Below are 12,480 nucleotides of genomic sequence, written 5' to 3'. Positions count from 1 at the left end.
TGTTGATTATTACACAGAATTATGCAATCTGGTCCTACTATAGACACCAGCCACCCTGAGGTCAGAGGTCAACTGAACAATGGTTTCATTTACAGCATATGCAGCAGGACTAGACTGCCATTTCAAATGTTTAACGTTGTCAGTAGGTGCTGCTAGCATTCCTGTTACTTGGAAGAAAAAAAAACTTTCACTTCTACGTGTCACTGCTCGTTTTAACATTAAAGGTCTTAACCTTACCTCGTCAAGAAAGTGTGTTAAGATATAATTATAGAAATATATCAACTGAATTTGATTGAACTATCAGAAATTGTGCAGATGGATCACACAATTTTTCATGGGAGGTAAACATTGAACTTTTCTTTTTTACCTTACCACAAAGATTTTCAAAGAGGTTTGACAAACATATATGGACACATGATGATAGCCATCATTCTGTGCCAACACACATTTATTGAAGTGATACCAGAAACAGGCAAAACATCATATTGAAGATTTTATTATTAAACAGCTTCTTGAAAATACAAGTTTACACAGAACGTGATTAGAAAATAATAGTACAACTACCAGTATTTGGTATCCAGACTGACATGGACAATTTAAAAAAGCAGAATATCTCCCAACCACAAAAGTAGCTGAGCAACTATGATAGACCAGATAGACAAATTCATACTAATGTAATAGCCACACATGCACATTCACACAATCACCGTCAGGTCACATTACACTGGCAAGTGCAAATTTTATCTAGCACATGTACAAATCAAGTCGAGTGGGTAGAATCTGCTCGTGAAATCCCTTTCAGATTCAGCTAACTTATATGTAATGGGAGACATGTAATACAGACAGCACAGCGTTTCCTCTCCCGAGTACTTGTGGTACACAGGGCAAACAAAATGTGTTGAAAAAGAAATGATTAAACTATGATAAGGATGGAGTCTAGCAAAAACAACACAGGTTACACGGACTACCCCAAAGTCTCCTTTTACCCCTCCCAAGTGTCTCTTTCTCCACTTGATAGAAAAATAAAACTGTGCTTCCCCTAAAACCCACCCAGACACTCCTGTGCCTATAAAACTATCTAGAATCAGATAATACCTCCCACTGTCAACTCTGCTGTTCCCAACCAACTATTATCTTATAGACCCCCTCTTCCCTTCATCTTATCTTAACCCTACCTGGACGACAACATGGCTCATCATTTAAGTGGCTTTAGTTTGTGGAAAATGGAACCAACTGTACTGTCCACCTCAAAATGCACAAAAACATATCTCTTTTATACAATATTGAGACTAAAACAAATTCTTTCAGATAGCTGTGCTGAAGCGATATCGACTCTGTCCATGGTCACCCATGGCTGGTGACCCCAAATGTATTATAGTGCTACAGGTCATGGTGTGTGGGCAACTTTTTGAGACAGTCGAAATGGGAAAATTTGACATCAAATTTTAACATATACTTGTACTCTGTATTGATAGTTGTAATTGTGGACTGTTAAAATGCAGAAAATATCAGTAACGTGAATGTAGGCATAACTTTGCATTAATATTATCTTAAACATCAAATCAGACCAAAATGTGAAAAAAAAAAGATAATGATGGATGGTCCTTGGGAATTAATTTTTCTCAATGTTTACGAAGCATATCAAGCCAATTGATTTAAGTAGGCAAGCCTGTGCTGCGGTTTAATGTAGCACTTTTATGCTTTGGGGAGACCTGGCCTTGCGCGGTGCAAACTCCAAGGTGGTCAGCTGATCAGTCATTGAGCTCTGTCTTTTCTTGGTTCTATCTTTTGCCCCTCTTATTTCCAGCAGGGGGCTTCTTGAGCTGAAGAAGGGGCCCTCCAGTGCTGAACCCTGCAGCAGGTGGATTAGACACGCCAAAGGTCAGACCGGCCGAAGGGTTGATGCCAGGGTTGCTGAAGTTGAAGCCTGAGCTGCTGCTGCTACCAAAACCTTGAGAAGAAAACAAGAGAAGACACACAAGTCAGCGTAGAGAAAAATCTGAGAAATCTTAAAGAATGGGGGGAAAAAAGACAAATTGCAAGTGAGGATACTATGGTAATATAAATATTTAAGCATATGCTAAGTTGTGAACAGACTGTCTACATTCTGCAAAATATCCCTAGTTTTGTGGTCAAACTGCCAAAACGTCTAAAAGACTGGAGAAGGATGACGATGTTGTGGCAAAGCCCATTTACGTCCAGAGAGGAATCAAGGAAGTTACCTGTAGTATATGGTGTGGTATATGGTATATGGCATATGGTAATCGTACGTTATATGTACAGGAAACTTTTCTGTCCAAAGTTGTACTATCATTTTTGTAGTTAATGCAAATTTGGGTGGTGAGTAAAGGGGGTATATACAACATGTATGTACCTGCACTCAGACTGCCTCCTGTGGGCTTACTTGTGGATGAGAAGGCAAAAGAAGACCCCCCAGTCCCCACCCCACCAAATCCTGGCCCACCACCAAAACCTGTGGGAGAAAGTGATATGGAAGTAAGTTTGGGCAAAGCACGCACTACACTAGGAAGAAATACAAACAGCAGGGGCTCAGAAGTACACATAAGCGAGCATTAGCACATATATATATGCAAAGCAACTGCCACAACCTAATCAATACCCGACACTGCGTATTCTAACTTCTGATAGGCACAGCAAAGGTCAAGGGGTGCACACCAACACACAGTTGGTGAGTAAAAGAGTAAACACCAATTCTGTGTACATTCAGACCACTTGTTCCCACTCTGACAACTAGATTTGCCAGTGGACATGCAGAAGTATTTTAAAAATATATACATTCAGAACTGTTTTATGAGGACAGTCAGGCAATTTTTTTCTTGTGCAAAATTTATCACCACTTGATTCACCTCCTCAAATATTATGGCAAACATAAAAGCCTCCATCAAGGGCTTTCTCTGTTTTCTGCTGGTGTGAACGCACCTCACCTCACGTACAAAGAATAACAGTAAGAAAACTGCAAAGCTTCAACTGCACTCCTCTCACAGAGAGATACACAACATATACATATATATATATATATATATACACATAAAGGCCTTAAACAAAACAACTGCTTAGCATTGAATGGTCAAGCATGTAAGGCAAAAAGAAAAAGTGAATATTCATTAAAACAAATAGCAGAGGTAATACCTCCAAGGGTAGAAGAGCCCAAGCTAGTGCCCACTGCCGAGGCAAAGGGGTTTCCAAACCCTGCCCCCAAGGGTGCCTGGGTCCCTAAGGCACGGAGAGAGAGCATATTCTTTACTCCTCTGAACCCGCAAATTGGATTACTCATCTCTGACAGAAAGAAACTAGTGACTTGTACTGTGGTCACAAAATGATAAAAATCACCTCTCTTTAACAGAAAGCATGCTCTTGTGTAAAAAAATTAAAATAAATACAGATTTTCAAGATTTTGCTTTTGCTGCCCAGCTGATGGTGTGAGAGAAATCTAATACATCGTGTAGGAACATTGAGTCTCTACTTTACACAATGCTTACATGGTCATTTAGATGTACAATACTACAATGCACCATGTGCCAACAACTGTAGTGTAAATTACACTTTATAAATATTAGGTAAAACGTTTTAAGTAAAACATAACAAAAAAATCTGCTAGTTCTTTCACTCAGAAACTTGTCTTTTTTCCTATGTAATTGAATTTTGCAAGGCTTGCAATTGGTCTGCATTGTTAAAACAACTTCAGTCAAAAAGAAACAAGGACAAACGTTTCTTTGTTTAAAAATTGATTTATTGTCAATTTAATATGCCATTCCACTTACATAAAACACAAACAAACAGTTTAGAACAGAATTGATTGTTAATTTCTAACTGCTACTGCATTTGACAAGTTTCCAAATTTTTCAAGATTTCTGAGAGTGAATGAACTAGCATACGCCAAAGAAATGCATCACACAATAGTTGAATATAGCTTAAAAGGCACACCATATTATATTTTAGATATACTGCATCAACAGGCATTGGTTATGTAAGATTAAACACACTCATCTACAATTAAAAGCACGCGAGATTAAGATAGAAAAGGTGAATTTGGCATCTATGGCTGCCTCAGTGTAAAATGTTTAAAATAAATAAAACTTAGTGATATGTTTGTCTGTGGAAGTCAATGCGGTCAAGTCTTGTGTCATCCTTCCAACAGGAACAGACTGACCTTTGGGGTTTGTGTTTGAACACTTTTCACCTGTACATTCTTACACAGAATCACAACCAAAGTTTGAGCTTAATGGTCTTTTTGTGTTGATTTTTAACATAAAACTGCACTGTGTTAAGTATACAAGTTTGCAAGCTACAAATGTGTTTCATTTTTGGATAGAGTCTGACTCAGGTGAGGTGACTAACATATTGTAAGAGATCAGTATAATTTTCAGATAAACGTTAGCGGAGGTCTGGCTTGTCTGAGATCACAAAATTATGCAACAGTAAACACAACCTGTGTTAGCAGTACCTCAGAGCAACCTATAGATACACCACTCCAACAACAGCATGTAACAACTATGTGCATGACAGAGTCAGGGAAGGGAAATTCACAAGAAAGGAAGAAAAAAAAAAAGGTGGCATTTTTAACAGTAAGAGCCAAGCACTCAAAAGACCAGACTGATTTTCTGGATTTTTGACACAGGCCTGTTTTGGTGAACTGTTGTGTTGCTAAATATTATACAGTAATATAACATATACACAATTCAGAATTTTTTAAATAATTAAAGTTAAACTTGGCACAGGAGGCAAATTGTGGTGCTACTACTGTACCATCTATTTTCTAAAAACATAAAAATCACATTTTCATTCCTTCACTTGTTTGAGAAAAAGAGACAAAAGGACTCACTCTGCTCTTATAATGGCATTGAAGAAAATACAGCAGTCAGTGTTTGCATACCTATTACTGACAGGTATTGAGAGAATACCAAACATACAAGAGTAGGGTGGTTAAGCATCTATCACATCACCTCCAAGCTGTCTACAGCTTTGAAAGGCTCATTATTATACTAATTATTATCATAATTGTGCCAAGTATGACTGTAGAGATTTGGAAGATGAGATGTGTCTATTGTAAGCTAACCTTCATAAATGTCCCAAGTTGTCTGGACAACTTGGGGATCCAGCTGGGTTCATGACTGTATCTAAATCCTACAAAATTGTTTAAGTTGCTTAACAGAAGACTGGAATGTCCAAATCAGCAGTTTATCATTTAACACACAGCGTTTTCTTCCAGAAAGAATCAATGAGGATCAATGAGCACCACTGTAATGAGCAGGAATATACAGCTGAGTGCAAGGAAGCAAACTGAAAAATGTTTATATCACAACACACAAACTACATCTTTCCATTGCCATGCCACTGAGTGCAAACAGGACTGAGTTCCCATCAGACTCTACATCAAGAAGTGTGTTTTTTGTTTGTTTTTTTCATCATAAAGAAGTGGGATATAAAACCACACACAATGAAGAGACATGATCTGACTGCAGTGTCCTGTATTTTGCTTTTGGCACCACTGGCTCTTACTGGCACTGAAAGACCAATGTAAGCAGCAAAAACCTTTCTGCAACTCTCAAAGCAAACAGACCATAGTCAACAATTTCGATTTTCTACAGTCGAGATATTTATCTCAGCAAAAGTATGTACAAAGTACCACCATCCCAGATAAAAGCCCAGGAATTGCAATTTATCTGGATTCGACATTTAACTCAACTGAATATGAAATGATCCAGCACTGTTACATTGACAGTAGCCCTTAGGTGAAATAGCTTAAATCAAGTAACAGTGGAATGGCCTCTTACGACCAAACCATGAAATGTATTTAAGTATTGAACAGTGACTATACAGACTGCTCTTTTCACTGGCAACTACACATACTATATGTGAACCTTCAGCATAAATAACTTCAACTGCAGCTCTTTGTTCACAACATTTGATTGTATATAAACATACTGAGCACACTATTTCAACGAGTGACAAACAACCAGGCTATTTTATAGCTTGAGTTATCAGCCTTATTTTCACCTCACAAACTAGTACATGCAGTAATGGAAAACTAGTTGTGTTTCAAATTACAGTTCAGGTAATTAAATAGATTATATTATCAGTCCTGAGTCTTTTGGCACCTTTCACTTTAAGTCCATTGAGGCACAAATCTGAAAAAGCTTGTGGCCTTCACAACCATCCCCTTCACCAATGAAATGGTGCTTACAAGAATCTTCCCTACAGTAAGAAGCACCCATCTGTACTTTAGTGTTGCATGTGCTGTGATAGACCACTGTCCACTATGCCATTCTAATTATGGACTAGGCGATGCACATTTGCAAAAAAATAAAGTAGAAATAAATAGGTAAATAAATACTGACAAGAACAAGACATTCATTTGTGATCAGGCTTTGTTTGAGTCAAATAGGTGTATAACTATTTGGCAAAAGGGATAAGAACTTTGATAAAATATTACTGACATTGAAAACAGCATTTAGGTAACCTAATACCCAACTCTGGGCTTGACAGACTTGAAATGCCTTGAGTAGTAATAAGTAGCAGTGTTTTAAAACAGTGTAATGGAGCGTAATTTTTTTTACAGCTAGTACATCGAGAGCACATAACTAAAATTCTCAAAAACTGATTTGGTTTTACAAGAAATGGAAAGCAACAAAAAACGTAGTGTGCGCTTCTACCATACAAGTAGATGTGACCGATCGTGGCAAGAAGTATTGTTTGTGAAGTGCTTTTTTTGCTGTAATCCGTGGTTAAGCAATGAACCTCTATAATAGCATCTTCCCTCCCTATTCAGCTTGATGGTTATCCAGAATAGCTTGAATGCCCTGGACTACGAGGAAATGTATGCAAACCCTCAAATATTATTACAAAGAAATTTAAAGTCAAATTGCTTATTTGGGTAACAACTGGTTATTAGAGCTGATATTTTAAGTACAGTTTTGTGATTTTTGTGAAAAGGAAGCAGGAATTTGTAAATAAAACTTGACTTAGCCACAAGTCTCTATAATTTGTCATGTGGAAACATTTCAACCATGCCACCTTTATAACTGCATCCAATTAAATATTGCTTTCAATCTTGTAAGTTAAAACTTTACAAGAGAAAAAAAAGACATCTGAAACACTCTAATATACATAGTAGCTTAGTTTGTTAATGTTGGTGCCCTGATATGCCAATAAAATGGCCTACAAAGCCTGCAAAAAAGGCTGAAATTTGTTTAACACCTCAGAGATGTGGCAACAACTATAATGGAAACTACTCTTAATCAAGTTATTTCAGTTGTAATATGTTAATTTGTGTGCAATTGAGTGCTTCAACTAAATGGTCATTTCAGTTGTCACATTGGTGAGTGGGGCTTAAATATTTTTTGGCATTTACCAATTCCTAAATTAATGACTAAGAGTAAACACTAAGTAATCAAACCGGTCAGTCTTCACTGCTCATGTCTGCTCATGCTAGGTATTAATACTGTAAAGGACAATTGTTTTTTATTTTAATTTCAGAGAGTTGGTTTAAATATTTGGAGTATGGTCAAAATTGGGTCAAGACATACATGGTGAGACCATGGCTTCTCAAAACAGGAATCACAGAATCTTTATCTTTTTTTTTTTTATATAATGATTAGGAGTCCTGTATTTTACATGAAAAAAAAAAATAAAATAAAAAAAAAATAAAAATCTGATGCCAATAGGCACTGATCGATTGGAGGTTTCTTACATGGAAGAAACTGCTCAACAGTCAGACTTGAGAGTAGGAACTGCATTACAATAAATCTATACTTTATACACTGACTGATCACCCAGACACATTCTTTTCACAGCATATATCTAAGACTCCTAAGCCCACTATTTAACAACATTCAGTGAGTGGGCTTGTTTCAAGCATCCGTTGAATAAAACAGTCATAACTCAAATAAGATAAAGAGGCGCTAATGACAACTTCAAAGCTCAAGTGAATACAGTTGAGATAGTTGGGCTTCAAAAATATCATTCCATTAGAGAGGGCACAGAGAGAAAGAGAGAATTTAATTTCTGATATCGTTGCTATGACTAAAAAAGGATAACATTCTCCTTGTACAGACTTGGCACTAACATTGCCAGATTCAGACTGTAGCCATGTATAAAATGTCAGTCTTGTATTGTAAGGCGAATTCCACTAGCATGCCTAACTCTTGAACAGAGTCATGAGGGACATGATGGAAAGGCAGCACAAAGGTTTCCTCCAGAGCTTAGCAACAGATTTCTTCTATCTCTCCCTGTCTCCCTCTCCTCTTTTTTCCCCCCAATTTATTTAATGTCCACCTTTTGGCCTTTCCACAAACGAGTTCACCCATTCTGTCTTCTACAAAATGATTTTTACATATTTTCATCCTCTCCTTCCTTCATACACTTTAGTAAGATGAAGAAGAAGAACTTTTTAGAACTTGTAGGCAGTCAGACCTGGAGTTGGCTGCTGTTGTTGGGTCAAGGTGGCTGCCATGGCAACCGCTGCAGCATTGGGCACACTGGAGAATGGGGCAGGCCCTGTTGTGACACGTGGCGTACTTTGCCACTTTCTGCTGGATGCCCGTTTGGACTCGAAGACATCTGTGGAGTCTTCCAGGAAGGCTCGACGATACGAAAGATATTGGTGTTTCAAGATCTGCAATAGAAGACAACACATGTAGCTCTAATATGCAAAACTTAAACTCAGCCATCTTGTTTTGTGTGACATTGACACAAGATGTCATCTGCTCTTACTCAACCTAAAGATGATATTAAAGATGAATTCATTTGAATGCAGACTTAATCATAATTGAATAAATTTTTCAACAGTAACAGGGCAAAAATAATATAATTTAATATAAATATAATTTTCTGACAAAGGTGGAACTGACCTTGACATTTTCATGCACTGACTGGAGCTGGGCAGCCTGTGCAACAAATGTCTGGTACAACTTCTGCATGGCCAGAGTCAAGTCTGTAAAACACACCCAACAATATCATCACCAGTGAGCACAATACTGGGGAGTTTATGGAAGAGAAAAACAGAGGGTGAATCATTAAATACTGATGAGCAAAAATATGGAGAAAAAAAAATTATTGTTTTTTTTTGTATGATTTTTATCACCGTTTAATGTGCTTCTTCGTTTAAAAAAAAAAAAAAAAAAAACCCCACTCCAAAAAATATATAATATTGATTAATGCTGAGGAAAAACAGTCAGACAATGCCAGTTGTCTTACCCTGAGGAGTGATGTGGGAGCCACTGCTCTGTGTTGTCAGATGGTTCTCCAGCTCTTCGATCTGCTGTCGGTACTGCTGCAACTGCACCTCAAACTGCTCAACTAGGCTGCGGAAATAACTGAACAGACAAGAAACACCCACAGATTTTAATATTCATCCAATCCATAACATTTGACAGCTCAGAAATCAGTTAAACATGCACAGAAGCTGCCACCAAATATAACATAAGCATTTAGTGCTTCCTCATTGGACTCAAATGGGACTAATCCACCTTCAGCTCAATATTTTGTAAAAAAAAAAAAACAATCAAACATAAAGAGGCTGAGATAAATACATCAGTGTTCCAATGTTTGATTTGCTTTGGACTTCTCTCTAGTATGTTACTTACTCAGATGGAGCAGTGTTCTCATGTTGTAGTCCAGGGGGAGTCTTTTGTGTACGCAGTGCAATGTCTGCATTTTTTAGTTCCTAAAAAACAAGCAAACAAGTCAATGTCAAAGGTCATTTGATTGTTTAATTTTACTTTAATCTTATTGTTTAAACATTACATAATAAAAGAACTCTCTGGCTCAATAAAATCTGCACATTGGAACTAGCACTTGGAAATCTCACACTAGGGCTTGAGTGTACACACCTAATATTTTAATATAGTTCTTTTTTCTTTTACCTGCGCTGTCTCCAGCTTTAGTTTGTCGATTGCCAATGCTTGGCGCTGCAAACCACTAGCACTGACAGAAAGAAGCTGTTTGAGACTCTTGATGTCATCTTGAACTTTAGAAATGGCCTTAGATGACATTCTGCTGATGTCCTCCTGAACTTGTTTTTGCTCTTTTACAAATTTTCTATAAAGGGGAAAAGGAAGGAATTAAAAGCATAGAAAAACAGCACAAGGTTTACAATAAGACATTATGCCATTTGTTCAATAATTTGACATGGCCAGATCACCCCCCTCTCCAAAACAAACAAAGAAAATTTCACAAATCGAATTGTATTTTATTTGGGTTATACACGTAGACTCCTCTTAACTATTTGATGGAATAACTTTTGGACTATACAGACTATGTTCTGTTCACATCAGTTTTGTATCTTCAGAACGATAGCACTCTTTATAAAACAGTTCAACATTTGTACATTCAAATAAATGCCATATCCCAGGTCCCAAACTTTGACAACACAAACACATCAGCAAAACTTACTGGAAATTTTCAACATCTTGACAAATGACTGGCGGCAGGTTCTCATCTTTTAAAGCTTTACTATCTCTGAGGGAGAGAAAGGGTGTTACTCATCATTGCAACAAACTACATAGTCTTTGTTAATAAGGTACACATTCACATTGACTATAGAGGAAGCCATTGAATACCCATCATTAAAATGAAGAGATCTTTCAAACAATTCCACTTATGTGTACAATGGCTGGCAAGACTTACTGTGCATTGCTTCCAGATGATGTGTCACTCTTATTCTCAGAGGAAGTGCTGAAGTCAACCCCACCAAGGCCAACACTGGGGGCAGGGGCAACTGATACTGCCGTGGGGGCAGACAGCAGAGAACCCAATGTTAACCCACCTCCTCCGAGACTGGTCTGGCCCAAACCTGCATAAGTTTTAACATTGGAGCTGTATTAACATTTAGAACTAGATACAAGTTAGGCTTCAATGAACAAAACTCACAAGCAAAAGGAAAGCAAAAAAGCTTGAATGTCTTCATGGTAAATCATTGCACTATACCTTTTCATAAAATTGCTATCATTATACACCTTACAGATAAATATTTTTTGTTGTTAAAGTGTTAGCACTTGGTTCACACAGAACCCTGTGGCCAATTCACCTTAAACCACTTGTTATGAGCTCATGCTTTGTTTGCATCCCACCTGTAGTTACACTGCTGGAGAAGAGACTCCCACCCAATGATGGGCCTGTTGAGGCTGCTGTGGTGCTTGTTGCAGCACCAAGACCAAGGGTAAAGGACGTGGCTGCAGGCTGTTGTGGAGTTGTGGACGTCAGAACAGAGCCAAATGTTAAACCTGCCCCAGCAGGGGCTGACGAGGACGTGGTAGCGGTGGTGGCAAGGGAGAACGGTGTTGCTGGAGCAGTGGGCTTGTTGAAAGCCAAGCTAAAGCCAGAGGCAGCAGCTGTAGTAGCTGAAAGAGATTACAAGGACATTAGGATTTATTTTGCAGTTTAAGAGTTGACTTGTTTTGTCTAAGTGAGGCATTATTACTTGAGGCAGGTGTGTTGAAAGAGAATCCTCCAGTAGGTTTCTGGCTAAAGAGACTTCCACCAAGGCCAAGAGACGGGGTTGTGGTGGTAGTCGCAGCAGCAGGGGTTGCAGCTGCCGTACCCAAGGCAGTCCCAAAGGAGAAACCACCAGTACTGGCTGCAGGCGCACTGAAGTGAAAGAAGGCAGTATATTTAGCCATATGATTACAATTCTCCTACAGCACACAGAATGAACATTAATCTTCAGTCAACATATTGATTGTATTTATAGCCATAAACTGTAAACCAAAGAGGGCTTAAAATTATAACTAAACACCTTATATAATTATACAGTTTAGAAACGTTCAACTTGGAGCTCACAGCAAGCTGTGAAACCTTGCACGTAACAATGTCACAATCATTCAGTATCAATACCAATCCATCTCTATATCGATCAACAAAACAGTCACTTGGAGTAATTGTGGACATAAAGCTATATCGTATCTAAACTAAAAATGAAACTTAACCGCGGAGCACACACATCACCGCCTAACGTCAGGGTAACCCTGCTTATGCTAACGTTAGCCAAGTCTGCTTTTTGAAATGTGCCATTACCTGGTTACTGCCCCAAAAGTGAACCCACCACCTGTGTTGGTGGCACCAAGGGCTCCTGATCCAAAGTTAAATCCGGACATTTTCTTTTAAGAGGCACACATTTATCACCAACGACCTATTTCGACTTCATCCACTCATCCGGAGGCTAGGTGTGCAATGGAGCATCGCAGCTAACACGATAGCTAGCTCTCAGAACACCCGTGCGAGGGCCGAAACCGCCTTATAATCTTCTCTAAAACATGTTTCGAACAAAACAGCACCTTTCACAAATAAAAGAGGGGCAATTTAACTGTAGCTTGTTAGTTTTTTGCCCCCTATACCGCTGTTTTTTTGTTTTTTTTTTTAGTTTTTTATAGCTGCCAAACGTCGTAGGATGTGTTCTCGCATGGTGCCACTTTTTCTATTGCCCGCCTGCTATTTCCCGAATACTATTGCATTTTGGGTAAT

The 12,480-nt window shown here is 38.3% G+C and overlaps 1 protein-coding gene across 1 annotated transcript; it reads right to left on the bottom strand.

The window, feature by feature from the left end:
• Nucleotides 1-480: 480 nt before the first annotated feature.
• nup58 (nucleoporin 58) lies at nucleotides 481-12,424 on the bottom strand. The gene is made up of 13 exons (XM_029529402.1): nucleotides 12,034-12,424; nucleotides 11,441-11,607; nucleotides 11,091-11,360; nucleotides 10,648-10,813; nucleotides 10,414-10,479; nucleotides 9,885-10,059; nucleotides 9,606-9,685; nucleotides 9,217-9,335; nucleotides 8,871-8,953; nucleotides 8,434-8,635; nucleotides 3,151-3,234; nucleotides 2,375-2,473; nucleotides 481-1,951 (listed from the first exon to the last, which is right to left on the bottom strand). Exons 1-13 carry the CDS (start codon nucleotides 12,111-12,113, stop codon nucleotides 1,782-1,784), a joined length of 1,761 nt encoding a protein of 586 aa, XP_029385262.1. The 5' UTR covers nucleotides 12,114-12,424; the 3' UTR covers nucleotides 481-1,781.
• Between the last annotated feature and the right edge of the window lie 56 nt (nucleotides 12,425-12,480).

The sequence above is a fragment of the Echeneis naucrates genome, chromosome 20 (assembly GCF_900963305.1).
Source record: "Echeneis naucrates chromosome 20, fEcheNa1.1, whole genome shotgun sequence".
In the NCBI taxonomy this organism is placed as follows: Eukaryota; Metazoa; Chordata; class Actinopteri; order Carangiformes; family Echeneidae; genus Echeneis; species Echeneis naucrates.
The sequence above is the reverse complement of the archived record's forward strand: the minus strand, read 5'-3'. Positions and strand labels throughout refer to the sequence as shown.

Excerpts from the sequence above, each read along its gene's own strand:
- nup58 (XM_029529402.1), bottom strand. The coding sequence starts at position 12,113 with ATGTCCGGATTTAACTTTGGATCAGGAGCCCTTGGTGCCACCAACACA. Across the intron at positions 3,235-8,433 it reads ACAACAGCAGCCAACTCCAG|GGACCCAGGCACCCTTGGGG; the intron begins GTCTGACTGCCT and ends TCCGTGCCTTAG. Across the intron at positions 1,952-2,374 it reads AGGAGGCAGTCTGAGTGCAG|GTTTTGGTAGCAGCAGCAGC; the intron begins GTACATACATGT and ends TTTCTTCTCAAG.